We start from the raw sequence: 15,871 nt of genomic DNA, 5'->3' as shown, positions 1-15,871 counted from the left end.
CTCTCTCTCTCTCTCTCTCTCTCTCTCTCTCTCTCTCTCTCTCTCTCAAAATAAACATTTAAAAAGGAAGAAGGAATGTAAGTGCATATATAGTTGGTAGTATAAATGCATAAAGAGAAAGTGCTCCAGGAGACTAAAACATTAGTAATTGGGCTGTGCATCTTTCTTGGGATAAATCCTAATGATCAAAACAAACAAACAAACACCAAAAACAAAAAAAAACCTTTAAAAAAATCTTAAAATCTCTTCAGTAATCATACTATTGGTCATAATGTGGTAATGATACACCGAGACTATTGTATGAGCATCTTAGGATGAATCAAACAAGTAATGAAAACTAGGAGTTTGAGGATGGGAAAAGGATTGCAAGATTGTTGAGGTTAAGTAAAACTGTAGTCCTGGGTTTGAAATAGAATATTAAAACAAAACATGATTTATTTTAATCTTAAAAAAGAATAGTTTTTAGCTTTCTTCACTGAAAAAGGCCTAAAAACATTTGACTAACCCAGTGACAATGCATTTGACCACCCAGCGGTCTGCAAACCCAAACCAATTGTTTGGTTTCTAAATGCCATTTCCCACTAACAGCAAGAAGGATTCCATCCAGAAGTGGGTGATTGCAGGTCTATACAAGCAGAGTACAAGAAGAACTTGTAATATCTTGTTCTAACCAAGAATAAGTTGTCAAATATTATCAGTCATATCAAAAAGACTCAGGACACAACTTGAATACCCCCCCCCCCCCCGCTAGGTAAGGATGGGTTGATTTGAGTATCGGTAAGGAAATAACTTAATAATAAAATAATAAATATGTTTAGATCCCTAAGTTCTTAAACTACTAAAGATAATCAAAGAAATTTCATTTGTTATTACCATTTAAAGATGCTAGTGAGCCATCTCATTATTTTGAAAACTAGATGATAAAGGGGGAAAATCGAGCATTTATCCTCCCTTTCTTCTTTAAACCATACCTCAAAGTAATAGATGGTGATGAAGGGAAGTTTCTTTTTATAGAAACATTCCAGCTGATCAATCAAAAAGAAATCCTAGAATTGGGATATCACCATTTCCTGACCCATCATGAAATCATAGAACTTGGAAACATCACAATAAGAAAGACAAAGAGAGTGGGGTTGATTATATGTCTCTTGACAGAAGTATGTAACCTTATCTATGAAGTAATCTTGCCCAATGTATCAAATCTGATCATGTCTCTAGATCCAGCTCTCAGCTTGCAGGAAATTCAGAAGAGAGGAACATATTAAATTATGCCATCACCTTGTAATTGGCAAAATTCAGACTGAGAAACACTACAAGACAAACAACCTGGTTTCCAATGAAAAATTAGCAAAGGGGGGGAAAAAGACAAACAGAAGGAGAATCTATGGAACTTAAATGGATCTCAATTTAAACAAACTGAAAAAAAAAGTTTTAAAATAGTTGAGGACATGTGAATATTTGATGATATTGAAGAGTTACTGTTAATTTTTTTTGGTAGTATGATTATATTGTGGATATATTTTTTAAAAATTCAGAGTACAATTGAAATATTTACAGATAACATGATAGTATTTGTAGAATTTGCTTTTTTAAAAATTCAGGGGTTGAGGGTACTTGGTGGGGAATACAGCTGAAACAAGATTAGCCATGAGTTGATACTATTGAAATTGGGTGATGGGGATATGGGTGTTTATTATGCTATTCTCTCTACTTTTGTGTATCTTTCAAATTTTTGACAAAACACTTTTTAAAATTTATGTTAAATGATTTTCATTGAGAAACAGGTAGTTTATTATAGGTTTCTGCTTCTTTGCTTATCAGTCCATCCTTCTATAAAACAATTAAATGAAGGAAATCTTCATCTTATTGTGGTGTTTTTGCAGCAATACTTGATAAAATGAATTTCACTAGATCTAGATCTAGAATATACACTACTACTTTATTCCCCTTGAAAAATAAGACTAAAATAATTATTTAAAAATATCCTGTTATGCCTTGGAAAACCATTAATAGGCCTTTACAAAGCGAAAAAAGGTTCTTCTCGCTTTACAAATGGGTATGTTCTAAAGTTTCTTTCCTAGAACTAGAACAATGTTCCTCATAGAATTGTGTTACAAATGTCAAATAAATTTCCAAGCTAATCCACAAAAATCCATAACATAGTGTAATATAATTTACAAAGCTGGCAGATTACTAAGCATTTATACCAGGCAAAAATTAAATAATTTTTTCTAGGAAAGTCCTTTCTTAATTGAATTCTGAACTCCAAAGGATGAGTGACTTTCCCATATCTTTTTAGGGGTTAGTCTTGTTATACTCCTGGATCATTTAGTTGCCATATGCTTTGAATTCTGTAAGCAAAGAACAGTGACATTCTCATTATTGCGATTTGGACTTCTCCTATTCATAAATTAAATACTTGAAAGAACACAGATTATCTGCATATGAATGATATTAGCAATAAAAACCTGCTTTTTATGGTTTTGTTCATATATTCTCATTTGATATTCCCAAGAAACATTTGAGGCTCAAAGGGCAAATATTATTACCCCCGTTTTACAGCTAAAAAGACTGAGGTTAAAGAGTATAATGGAAAACACTTGGAATCAGAGGTACTGATCTGAGTCTTGGTTCTTTAGTGACACCATCTGCATGTTATTTAACCTCTTGAACTTAAGTTTGCTTCTCTGTAAAATGGGTCTAATGAAACCCCATTTTACACTGTTCTTGTGAAGACTGAATGAACTGATACATGTAAAAAGTTCATAACATATAAGATCCTATACACCAATGAAGATTATGGTAGGGCTTTTTTAATAAGTGGTCATAAAATGGAATGTTTAGGAAATGGGGAATATTTCCTGTTAGAGGAAATGGGGAATGTTTAGCTTAAAGAAAAATCAGGAGAAAGTGTTCGATGTTGTCAGATATTTTCTGAAAGGCTCAGATTCTGAAGAGTAGATTTCACTCCCATTTAAAGTACTGCTTTGCAATGAGTGTCCCTGTTACTCGAGTTTTTCAACAAAGACCATATAATCACATGTTAGTAATACTGCAGAGGGGCTTAATTCCTCTCTAGTCCATTATTGCTCTAAAGTTCTATCATGGAAATCTACCAAATTTTCAGAGTTGGGTAAAGACTCCTCGTCAGTGATTCCAAGGCCTGCAAAGCACTAATGATGATTGTCCTTTAATGGGATAAAATGGCAGAAAATGATCTATAAGCTGATTTAAGTTCACTTAGCAAATATTAATTAGGCACTTACTATATTGCAAGATGATGTGCTGTGTACTGAGACAGTTTTAAAGAGCCATCTCTAGTGTTTTATTGTTTGAACATTTAAGATTCTGTTCTGTTTTCAGTCATCCTCTCACCTTTTAAATATACTGTGTCCGTCTTGATCTTCCCAGGTCCTGTGAGGAATATGATGAAATGTTAACATTGCCCACTACTTATGTTCTTGTTATTCCAACTGATTTAGTTTCCAATTTTGTTGGAACTTTCCTGCATGGACTTTAATTCTCCAGAGTAGAGTCAAGATGTGTTGAAATGACCTCCTAAAAAAAGAAAGGGAAAATAGATCACCTGGTACAAAATATGTTTTTGCATCCTAGGCTCTGAGGATAAAATATGTGGTTAGATGAGTAATGTATAAGAACCTTAATGCTATTTAAACATACGGATGAGTGCATTGTGTGTATTTTATGTATTTAAAATTGAGATTTTTGTTTGAACAGTGTCTTTCATTTGGTGTACTTCATGGTGATTTATCATAATAGACTGCTTTAAATCATCAGAAATAGCAAGACATATGAATTTCAACAATAACTTCCCCAAGGCTAGAGAAGTCAGCAGGAGCTCAAACTGCTAGGTAGACATTTTCTTTTTTCAAACTCATATGCAAGTGTAAAACTTTTATGAGGCTGCTTTAACGAGGTCCTTTGGGATTTAAGGTTATTTATCTAAGCTCTTATTAAAAATGAAAACTTTTCGATGTTTAGCCCTGTAAAGCAAAACTGATCTTAACAATACTGTAAGCTGGAAGAATGGATACTGTTGTGCAGACTGACTCAAAAACAAAGTTAGGAAACTTTGGGTCTAGTGTGGCATTGGCTTTATGGTAATGGGATAGTGAGAGCAGAGCCAGTATTTCCAAGTCTCCTTTAATTAAAAAAAATTAGCTTTACTGTGCTGGTAATTTAGGGTTTGACATGACGTATCAAAATGACTTCCATCCCGGAAGCCCTGTTTCTCAGAGCACTCCAGTGTCTCCCTTGGAGTCGAGTTGCCCCAGGACAGTGTTGCCTGGCACAAGGTCTGTGAGCACCTTTTCATTTACCGTATCTGCACTTGCTGTAGTGTATCTTTGACTTCCACCCTCCCCCGCTGAGAAGTGGGGCATGGAGGAAAGGTTGTTTCTAAGATTAATGTGCCAGAATCACTCTGTACGTACCCTAGCGGAAGAGCTGGAGCTGCTGCAGGAAAAAATTTGTAATCTTGAAACGTGTTCAGCGTCTTTGTAGATTTGTTCTGGTTTGATGAGTCCGGGTCCTGCAGTAAATCTGTTCTTAGACCCTGGGAGCCAGGATTTTAAATTATCTGTAATGCAGTATAATTTAAAGGAGTGAGGACATTATGAGGGGACAGCGAGCACATGTTACAAAATCAGGGTCAAGACCTTTTGCAGACTTTGTTTATCAGAGTCCATTTAGTCTGGGTATGTCCAGGCCAGCTGGCAGAAATTTTAAGATAAGAAGGTGGTGGAAAAATGGATGAATGCCTGGATAGAAAGGTTGAGTAGAGAGATGGACAAAGTATATACTCATTATTGCATTATTGATAATATAAATTATTGGTGAAAATATTTCTCTGCTAGAGAGTATTAAACAATTGAACAGACATATCTGAATGAGATCGTGGTGACAAGTCCAGAATTTTGAAGACATTTATAAACTGACCAAAAATTTAGCCAGAGAGCACTTAAAAATTTTTTTAATGGTCCTTACTTCAACAGTTAATTAAGGCATTGGAAATAATATATCACTTAGTGGAGTGTAGGGACTCCTCAGTTACCATCTCTGTTTCATAGGAAGTAAAAATACTTCTTCTGAGACAATAGAAGAGTAAGAGTGTAAAGCACACAGATGAGATTTCTAAAGAGGGAAGTACAGAACCACCAGCTGGTAATTATGGTTTAGAGTATGAAGGAGACAAAGGGCAAACACCAAGAGAGATGATGTTGGCAGAAATATTGGCTAAAGGTCAGAGATAGAGGCAATACAAGTATAAAACTTTAAACAGATAGGAAATGTCAACATGAACTTAAGTTTAGGAATTTCTATTCTGAAAGAATCTCATAGCCATTGCAAATGGAAGAAGACTGTATGTACACTTGGTTTTACCTCTTCAGCTGGAGCAGCTGTTTCAACAGTTGAGTTGCTAGGCACAGTCAGGAATAGAATATCTTAATTTTGGAGAAACCCAACTGTTAAAACAGCTGTTTGGTCTGATTAGTAGACTTAAGCTGGCTCTGCTGAGGTTGCAAGACCTAATGGGATCATAGCACCAGGCAGATTGGCTATTATTATGATTTTATTGGACATAACAAAAATATGAATAGATGCTAGGTTGAATGCTAGGTTGGACAGGATTCTCCAAAGATGTCACATTCCCTGGTTTGTTTTGGCAAAGTGGTAAGGCAAATAATGTGGTCTTTTACCTTGTTTCAGGTTCATGGAAATTATCTGAAATAATTATGCCTCATAGTCTTTGGATGCTAACTTTTTTGCTAGCATTAAAAACAACAAAACAACAACAACAACAACAACAAAGAAAGCTCTCTAGTGCTATTAACATCTCTTTATTTAGTTTCTTAATAACAGATAATATGCCTGTTCAACTCACTTCAAGTAGTCAGTCGCTTGTATTGTTTATTTCCTATTTTTTGTGGTCTAAGAATCCTGTTCATAGTAACCACCAAATTTGTCAACTTGTAGGCAATGCATTTTTAATATCTGGAAGAACTGTGAGTGATACTCACGATAAAAATCTTGAATTCCAAATGTACCGTCTCAAGCACCTTTGTTCATGGAAAAGACTCCCCATTAGGTTAGTTTCAGGTAAATGAAAGATTTAAAATACTTGTTGAGGTGATTTGATTATTTCTTGCTTGAAAGACGAATTTCATTTGATATAAATATTTTAAACATTCCAAAATAGATTTCATTTTCTCTATTTTCAAAATGAAAATAGCTTTGCTTTTTATATAATCACAAATATAGTCATATTCACTGTAAACATTTAAAACAATATAGGAATATATAGTGAAAGAGAGCAAGCAGAACCCTTATACTCTCAGATTTCACAGAAAACTGCTGTTAACATTTTGGCATTCTTCCTTGCATACATCTCATGTACATCTACATAAAGATACAGATAGGAAATTTAATTTTACATAAATTAATTTTAGCTGTATGTGTTTTTATTTTGCTTTTTTGTTTTTAGTTTCAAATTTTTATTTAAATTCCAGTTAACATACAGTGTAATGATAGTTTCGGGTGTAGAGTTTAGTGATTAGTCGCTTATATACAGTACACAGTGCTCATCACAGCAAGTGCCCTGCTTAATCCCCATCACCCATTTAGCCTACCCCCCACCCACTTTCCCTCCAGCAACCCTCCGTGTGTACTCTTAGTTACAAGTCTGTTTTATGGTTTGCCTCTGTGTCTTAGGTTCATTTGTTTCTTAAATTCTTCATATGGTGAAATCATATGGTATTTGTCTTTCTCTAATGGATTTATTTTGCTTAGCATAATAGTCTCTAGCTCCATCCACATTGTTGCAAATGGCAAGAATTCATTCTTTTTTATGGCTGAGTAATATTCCATTGTATATATATCTCACATCTTCTTTATCCTTTCCTCAATCACTGGACATTTGGGCTCTTTCCATAATTTGGCTATTGTTGATAATGCTGCTATAAACATCAGGGTTTATTTTATTTCTCTAAAAAAAATCTTATCAGGGCACCTGGGTGGCTCAGTCAGTTAGGCATCCAACTTCAGCTTAGGTCATGATCTCACGATTCTTGGGCTCAAGCCCTGCATCAGGCTCTGTGCTGACAGCTCGGAGCCTGGAGCCTGCTTCCGATTCTGTGTTTCCCTCTCTGTGTCTGCTCCTCCCCCACTCGCACTGTTTCTCTCTCTCTCTCTCTCTCTCTCTCTCTCTCTCTCAAAAATAAATAAAAATTAAAAAAAAAACTTATCAAAATTGTGTGACTATCTTTCCATGTCAGTATAGATCTACAATTAAAGTGTTGATTGGGGGGAGGGGTGTCATACTTTGAAGCAGTGACTTACTGTTGCTAGTTTCTAAAACTCAATGTTGTAAGTAAATCAGAAAGCAGAATTGAAGGTAATTCTTAGGTGTTATAAGAGATGAACTCAACTATGGAAGGTATAATTTTGCTGCTTTCACTGAAAAATATATGTGTTTATTTTTCTAATTAAAGCAAATGTATATGTTTTGAATGTTTGTATTAACAACTAAATAAAAATGTTTTGGTTATAAATGAAGTATTTTGTTTTTTGTTTTTTTACTTTTTTAATGTTTGTGTATTTTTGAGAGAAAGGGAGGGAGAGAGCATGAGTGGGGAGGGGCAGAGAGAGAGGGAGACAGAATCTGAAGCAGGCTCCAGGTTCTGAGCTGTCAGCACAGAGCCCAATGCAGGGCTTGAACACATGAACCGCGAGATCATGTCCTGAGCCAAAGTCAGACGCTTAACCGACTGAGCCCCCCAGGCGCCCCAAGTATTTTGTTATTTTAAAACAAAAATTGGGGCACCTGGGGGGCTCAGTCGGTTGGGTGACTGACTTCAGCTCAGGTCATGATCTCTCTATTGGTGAGTTCGGCCCCACATCAGACTCTGCTATCAGCACAGATCCTGCTCCACATCATCTCTCTCCCTCTGTCTCTGCTCCTCCCCTGCTTGTTCTCTCTCTCTCAAAATAAATAAATAAACATTTAAAATAAATAAAATTAAAAATTAAATAAGCTTTTTTTTTTAGTTAAGAAACACTGCTTTGCTTTTTCCTATTTTCTAGGCTAAAAAATGTAAGCTTTCCTCACTTTAGCATTCATAAATAATTTCTCATTATTATGAATTGGTTCAGAAGATGAAAATATTTTTTATATTCACACTATGATGTATTGCTGTTGAAAAAAATGGGACAGGTTAGCTTTTCTAGCTCTTCTAGCACTGGTAAATTTGGGTGCTTAACTACCTTTAACCAGTTTCTGAGAACAACTTCAAAATTTTTGTAGAATACTAATTTCTTGAGTATCCCATATTTAACACTTCCCCTCCTTCTCCTTCCTACTCCATTTATACACACATACACTGTATAGGGAGGATTAGACACATTTGAAGTGTGAAGTTTTTTTATACCTTGGTTTCAAACATTGAAAAGCCATAGCGAAGCCAGCTACCAGAGAGAGCTCATTTCAAGTGTGTGATGGCAAGGAAAGAGAATATTATGTATTTAATACTTTAAAAAAAATCATGGCCTTTGGAGGTTTCAATGAAATTCCTCTTAGGTTCCAAAAGCTTCCATTTAATAATATTTGATTCTGCCTTGGAAAAATTAGTCAAATATTTCCCTCTTTAACTTAAGACACTTCTAGGGAATACATCTTAACTCACAAAACTTTTGAATAAAACTTTGGAGCATACTTACCAGTTTCTGAAATCCTATCTTTTTAGGGCTAGTGGATAAATAATAGACATTAAATTTAGGAGACTTTCTGGCCTGACCTGGTAGAGTTTTTTGTTTATATTATTAAGGTATGGAAGAATCAGATTGTTACAGGGAATTTGAATTTAAGTTGATAGAAATGAATTTTCTCTATGCAAGATTACTTGGAAATTGATTTTCTTACCTTCCCTCAAATGGGTGTGGCCAGTTATGCTCTCACTCTACCAGAGTTATGTTGACGTGTGATTTCACAAAAGGTCTGAAGTCTTAAACATGAGGACATTGTCTCAAATCTAGGACGCTTGCGTAGAGAACATGAGTAGCAGGTTAGTGATCTTGGCATTGAGTTCTCATCTCTCCTCATGGAGGGACACGATTTTAGTCATCGGGATTTGTCTTTTAATGGATCAGACAGAGCTAATTGTGACTTCGGGTTATGCAGTTTAGCTTATCGTAATTGCTAAGATACCAAGATTGGCCAGGCCTAATTCATCTGAACTGTTACACCATTGCCAATTGCCCTTCTGTGCAGTGTATGGATTTCCAGGAGAAGACCATCTGAGAGTGGACTTAGGAAGAGGTTTAGACAGAAGCCAGGGACACTGAAGATGACAGTGTCCATAAAAGCAGGGGAGAGTAGGTTGGATATGGTGCAAACCACCAGGATACATCCCTTTCTGAAGCCACGGGCTGATAGAGCTCCAGTAGATCATCTCTCTCATTTCTGTTGAGACCAAACATGGTTTCACCATACATGTCAACACAGTCACTGCCAATCCTTTTGAATTGAAAAATGAAGAAAACCTCTATGTTTTATTAGGCCTAGGAAATAATGAAAGAAGTCTTACATTTTTGCTTTGTACTTTATGCGTCACAAACACTTTTCCATCCACATTGGCAAAGGACTTAAACTGTGGGACAGACTGGGCAGTGTTGATTAATGTAAGTGTTGGTTGAGTTGGCCCCCTGATGGGTCAGGGAACCTAGTGGTTGCCAGTGTGAGGTTTACTTATGAGAATGTTATTAGAGTGGACCTAATTTATTACATCCCAACCCTCATATGTTGACTTCCAGTTACTCAGTAAAGTAATTAAAGGATTGGAAGTGCATTTCTCAGCCTCACTTTCAATTGACATTCTCTGGTAATGGAATGGGGTAAAAATGTGAGCCAGGAGACCTCTTCAAAAACTCTTTGAAAACTTTTCGTAAATGGTTATGTTTATTAATATGCTAACATAAATATTATGATACATACTTTAAGATGGAACTGCTTTTAATATTTTATAAAAAGTGGTAAATTAGAAATCAGACTTTAAAAGCAAGAGGTGTAGGAGCACCTGGGTGGCTCAGTCGGTTAAGCATCCGATTTCGGCTCAGGTCATGATCTCGCTATGCATGTTCGAGCCCCACTTTGGGCTCTGTGCTGACAGCTCAGAGCCTGGAGGTGGCTTCAGATTCAGTGTCTCCCTGTCTCCACCCCTCCCCTGCTCGTGCTCTTTCTCTCTCTCTCAAAAATAAATAAACATTAAAAAAATAATCTAAAATCAAGAGTTCTTTCTCTGAGATCCATGTACCTTGAAAACATGCTAAGTAAAAGAAGTCAGAAAAAAAGGTCACATAATGTATGATTCCATTAATATGAAAGGAGGACATGATTGGGCTTAGGGAATTGGGTGGTCTGAGAAATATTTTTAATTTTATTTTTTTAAAGTTTTTATTTATTTTGAGAGAGAGAGAGAGAGAGAGAGAGAGAGCGAGCGCGAGCGCCCCCCGGGGAAGGACAGAGAGGAACAGAAAGAATCCCGAGAAGGCACTATCCGTATAGACCCTGATGCACAGGGCTTGATCTCAGGAACCATGAGATCATGACCTGAGTGGAAACCAAGAGTTGGATACTTAACTGAGCCACTCAGGTGCTCCAGAAGCCCTTTAGTTTAAAGAGAATTGAAAAACAGTTTGAACGCTTGTGACTTTAAAAACTCGATTTTTTCCTGTAGTTTTCAAAGAAGATACTGTAATTTCAAAGAAGTGCTGCTCATGACTTACTGAACCTTACTTTGAAATTTATAAGCAGTAGAACTTTTCAGGTTCTATTTTTATGAATTAGTTCTTTTAAAATATTTAAATATACTGGAATTAATATGGTTTGCTATCATATATAAACAGTACATTTAGTTGTTTCTGAATTTTGTGTTCTTGACAGTATAAGAATTTATAAAATTTTGATTCCCTGTCCAAATCATGTATTAAGTAGCTGTATGTTTATAATGATTCTAGCACTAAGTTGTGGTCCTTTGCTTGTTTTGGTATTTCGAGAGTTTGAATTGATGAGCTTGTCATTGTTGTAGCTTTGGAATTGAATTTTAAAAATACACAGATATAAACAGTGTTATATTTTAGCATCATTAATAGGCTCTTTGCTTTCCTGATAGGTCCTTCTAGGACTGAAGAGTCCAAATCAACTACTAAAATATGAGAAAAATGAAATTTAAGTTAAATATTTTCTTCTTGAGCTCTCTTATACGCCCTTATTTTTTTCTTTATGCAGTATGTTGGACTCATTTGAAATGTCTTAAATTTTGGTAGAGTTGTTTAATCCTGTCTATTTGTCATTTTCATGTATTACATTAAAACAACCTCTGATTTTTAGTAAACTGTATCACCTTTCTGTTCTCCCAAGTTCTTTTCTTGGTATTGATTGGTGTTTGATTCATTCTCAATTTCACTATTTTTGTTAGAAGTGATGGAGAGTGACTTTTCCCCCCCTTTCCATTGCCTCTTTAAAAATAGATAGGCCATCGTTGCTTCTCTAGGGAATTTTGTCAAGGCAAAGATTGAGAAATAAGGATGGTGTGTCCTCTGCCTGCATTTTGGTCTCTTCGACTCGGGTCGCCTGGTTGACAGCTCTGGTATCTTAGGAAAGCTTCTCCTCTGTCACCACTTTAAAAATCACCAAAGTTTGTTGTTCTCTTTGAATTATCTTTTTTGTTGGTTTTATAGTGGAAGTTTACTGATTTAGGTCTAATAGTCCAGGTGTTTTTGCAGGAAATAATCCAAATTCTGGATTATTATAATCTTGTGTTTCTTAAAATGTTTATATCGTTAACAGAACTTTCTACTGATATTTGAGCCTTTGGTAGATAGTATCAAGTATCACTTTTGGCCTAATTAATACGTGCCTTTAATTTTCATAACGAGTTTAATGATTGTTTTAAGATAAACTGAATTTTAAGTATGCCGAGACCATTTCTCCATCTTTCCTTCCTGCTCTCTTTATTTCTTTCTTCCTAAATCAAAAACAAACCAAACGAAAAACAATATAAAAACATTAGCTGAAGTTTTGGGGGAAAGTTACCCATAGTTCTAACTTTCCAAAACAACTGTAATCATTTTTTCATGTATTACTTTCTGTCTTTGTCCACATATATGGTTGTTTTGTGTGATTAATATGTAGTTAAGATTATAGAGAACATTTATAAATCTTAACAATAAAAGGGTGAATCCTGGGGCTAATGAATATATGCTGTGGGAAAAGGAACCATAAATGGATAAATGTTTAGGATAAACAAAAGGATAAATTTTAGGAATTTGAGCCATCCTAGGTCCAGCTGTGTTATCTAATTTTCAAAAATAAGGTGGTTCTAATTATTAAGAAATGAGGTATTCTAAGAAAGCTAAAATTTGCTCCATCATTTACCCTTGGGCTTTTCAATTTGTTTTTTTGATAGAATTTGTTCAGAAATACCTAGTACTTCTAGGTATAAAAGAGAATGCAATTTAGTTGGAGAGGATCATGCTTGATCTTTTCCATCACTTATCATGTGATCCAGATAATACTTTGTACCTTCATGAGCTTTAATAAGGAGAAAAATTGTTAAATCACAGAATACTTAAAGGATTAGATTAAAAATGCCAATGTTGGATTCACATGCCATGCAAATATTTGTAATTACATAGAGACATGAATAATTAACGTTTATAACTGTATCTTTTTTTGTGTAACTGTAGATATCATTAATGTGATGAATGTCCTTTTGTGTAAATTTTGGTGGTTTGATACATAGTATAGGTTGTGTGTGAACTCCAGGATCTCATGAGGAAACTGGACTTGTCCAGGAGTACGTGTCCCAGATCACTCACTGGTCAGTGACAAGGCAGTGCTAGTGTATTTTAATTTCTATTTGAGTGCCATTTTTCATCAACTACACCATGGCCACATAGCAGCATGTTGACACCTTTGAGCGGAAGTTAAGCATTCCTTTCTCTGCACCAGAAATCACATCAACATCATGACATTAGTTGGTTTCCTTTTATAAGAATAACACTTGGAAAATAAATTAAATTATTGAACATACAGATGTAAGTGAGGTGTATTTTATTACAGCCAATAAAAGGTTAATACCTGTGAGTGTCTGAGGAAAAACAACTAATCTAATCTTCCATACTGGGTAACAAAAGTTAGAGGAATCCACAGGTTATTCTTGCTTATGACTGATCTAGAATGAATCAGAGATGCAGACACAGCCCAAATGAGAATACAGGTTAGGGTGGTGGTATGGTAGTAGGATACAAATAATGGTATTAGGCATGTAGTTCTTGTAGAGGAAGCAAGAGGATGTCTCTAAGGAAATGATACTTAAGTGGGTTTTGCAGGATGAACAGAAGTTCACCAGGTAGCCTGCAGCCTTCCAGGCCCAGAAAACTGCATGAGCATGGTGTGGTTAGTGTATGCAGTTCAGAGAACGGAAATGGTTTGTGGAGGGCATAAGAAAGGTGGTAGAGAGAATGAGTTTAGAGCCACTGCACTGGTCCTACATTTGGCTTTTACCAAAGACAGCAAGATTTTTGTTTCCACGCCAGAGAAATGTTGAAAATGTTGTATAATTAATGAAAGGAGAAAGAATAACATAACCAATCAATATAAAATAATGGAGAAGTGTTTTTAAAACACAGAGAAGACAATCATATGTGGCCTTGCTGAAAAGGGACTATTTTGAGGGAAAGTGGGCAGTGTCCTATTCCAGTCTGACTAGTAGGCAAATGCTTTAGAGAGTTAATTTCCCAACCCACATCAGAAATGTATTAGCACAGGTAACCTGATTGATGACACAGCTAAACTGTCTGCTATGACTCATCATATAAATGTTAAAATCCATTATGCCCTCAACCACTGATGCTCTTCGACATTCTAGAATTCACCCCTGACTGGGTTAAAGGTAGCTTTATAGAAAGAAGTTTATATAAATAGAATATATATATATATGTGTGTGTGTGTGTGTATACACACACATATATATACACATATATATGTATATATATACACATACATACATATACACACACATATATATTTCTTTTTAAAAAATTAGGACAGGGGCGCCTGGGTGGCGCAGTCGGTTAAGCGTCCGACTTCAGCCAGGTCACGATCTCGCGGTCCGTGAGTTCGAGCCCCGTGTCGGGCTCTGGGCTGATGGCTCGGAGCCTGGAGCCTGTTTCCGATTCTGTGTCTCCTTCTCTCTCTCTGCCCCTCCCCCGTTCATGCTCTGTCTCTCTCTCTGTCCCAAAAATAAAAATAAAAACGTTGAAAAAAAAATTTAAAAAAATAAAAAATAAAAAATTAGGACAGTGTTAAGAGACATGTTGATAGGGGCGCAGACAGGAAATACTCAAGTAAATAAAAGATTTGACAGCATAAGACACATCCTGTTCTTATTACATTGTTTTCCCATAATGATTATCTGATTTTCCATTTTAAGTACTATATGGGAAGCCAGGAAATCAGGATTCTAGACATAGCCATATCATCTTCTAAACATGTATCTCATCCCAGAGAAATCTCGTTACTTTTCTAGCCTTCACTTTCCTCATTTCTTGAATGAAAGAATTTTCTAGTAGGTTCAACAGGATGTAGCAGAGATGTTTCATGGGCTACTTTGGAAGATGAAGGGAGCCTCCTGCCAACCTTACCCCCTCCAACAGAGCAGCTTTGCTTTTATTTATATCGTAAATGGAGCTTTTACAAGATTTTTTGATAAAAGTATTACATCACTTTTTAAAGGTTTGAAAATCAGCTAACTAGAAACTTCATAGGGCATATCCAGCTCAGAAACAATTTGCACATCTGTAGAAGGAGGATAGCAACAGTTCTATTTCGTAGGTATCGGAGGGTTGAACAAGATGTTACATGGAGAAGAGGGCACAGAATATAGGAAGCATTCGATATGTTAGCTATTATCCATTCCCCACCCCAAATAGGTCCCTTACAAATAAGACTGCATTTCATGTCTTATTTGTACTCTTTGAGTATGAAATGTTGACTCGAAAAAATTGCCTAACCCATCTGTTTTGTATCAAAAACACTATAAAAATGTCTTGGACATTTACTTTGTGAATATTTACTATAGCCATTTTATTTCTGTTTTTTTGTGCATTGCATCTTCTTCCACGTTTGAAAGTCGTCTTCTTTCCATCAGGTTTTTGAAATAATTATGACCAGATGGAATTGTGAAATTATACGTATCAATGTGTTTCAGGCTTTCCAGTGCATGGGAAAGTGACATCAGCATCCACACTCTAACCCTGCCCTCTGCAACCTGCTTAGAGCTGCTGCTGATATTATCCAGGAACAACGCCACGCTACCTCCATCGCTTCGCTATATGAATTCCTTTCAGGTAGGAACAGCTCCTTTACCCTGGTATGATTTTTCAGTTTCACTTGTGAATTGTTTTTTGAGGATCTTGTGTTTCATAGGAGATAGCTCGCAGAACCCAGAGTTCCAGATGATAATAATAAGCACAATAAGCTCAGAACTGATTAGGTAATTGTCCGGTAGTGGCAGAACCCATATCTGTCTAACCCCACAGTTTGTTCTCTTAACCTCCACCTCTCCTGCCTCTGAGAAAAATGGCAAACATCTGACAAAGACACTGTGAATGCGTTTTCCTTTTCCTAGCTTTGCCCTAGAACAAAGGTTTTCAACCATTATGAGTAGCTTTGCTACTCTTAGCTTGCAACCAAATTGCCAAATAGATGTTTAAGTTGAGCTGATGGTGTTCTACCCACTTCTGGCACCTTTTCCCTCTCTGCCAGGTTCTTCCCTCATCACTTTGACCCTCC

At 36.0% G+C, this 15,871-nt stretch overlaps 1 protein-coding gene across 4 annotated transcripts in view; it reads left to right on the top strand.

The window, feature by feature from the left end:
- UBE3D (ubiquitin protein ligase E3D) overlaps window positions 1-15,871 on the top strand; it is a 244,646-nt gene that overhangs the window by 76,181 nt on the left and 152,594 nt on the right. For all 4 annotated transcript variants that reach the window (XM_040474046.1, XM_040474045.1, XM_040474049.1 and 1 more), the window contains exon 9: window positions 15,288-15,426. In XM_040474046.1, the coding sequence (XP_040329980.1) occupies window positions 15,288-15,426 (139 nt within the window). The remainder of the gene's footprint in view (window positions 1-15,287; window positions 15,427-15,871) is intronic.

The sequence above is a fragment of the Herpailurus yagouaroundi genome, unplaced genomic scaffold, assembly GCF_014898765.1.
Source record: "Herpailurus yagouaroundi ecotype Mexico unplaced genomic scaffold, PumYag 139, whole genome shotgun sequence".
NCBI lineage: Eukaryota > Metazoa > Chordata > Mammalia > Carnivora > Felidae > Herpailurus > Herpailurus yagouaroundi.
This window is presented reverse-complemented; position numbering and strand designations above follow the sequence as displayed.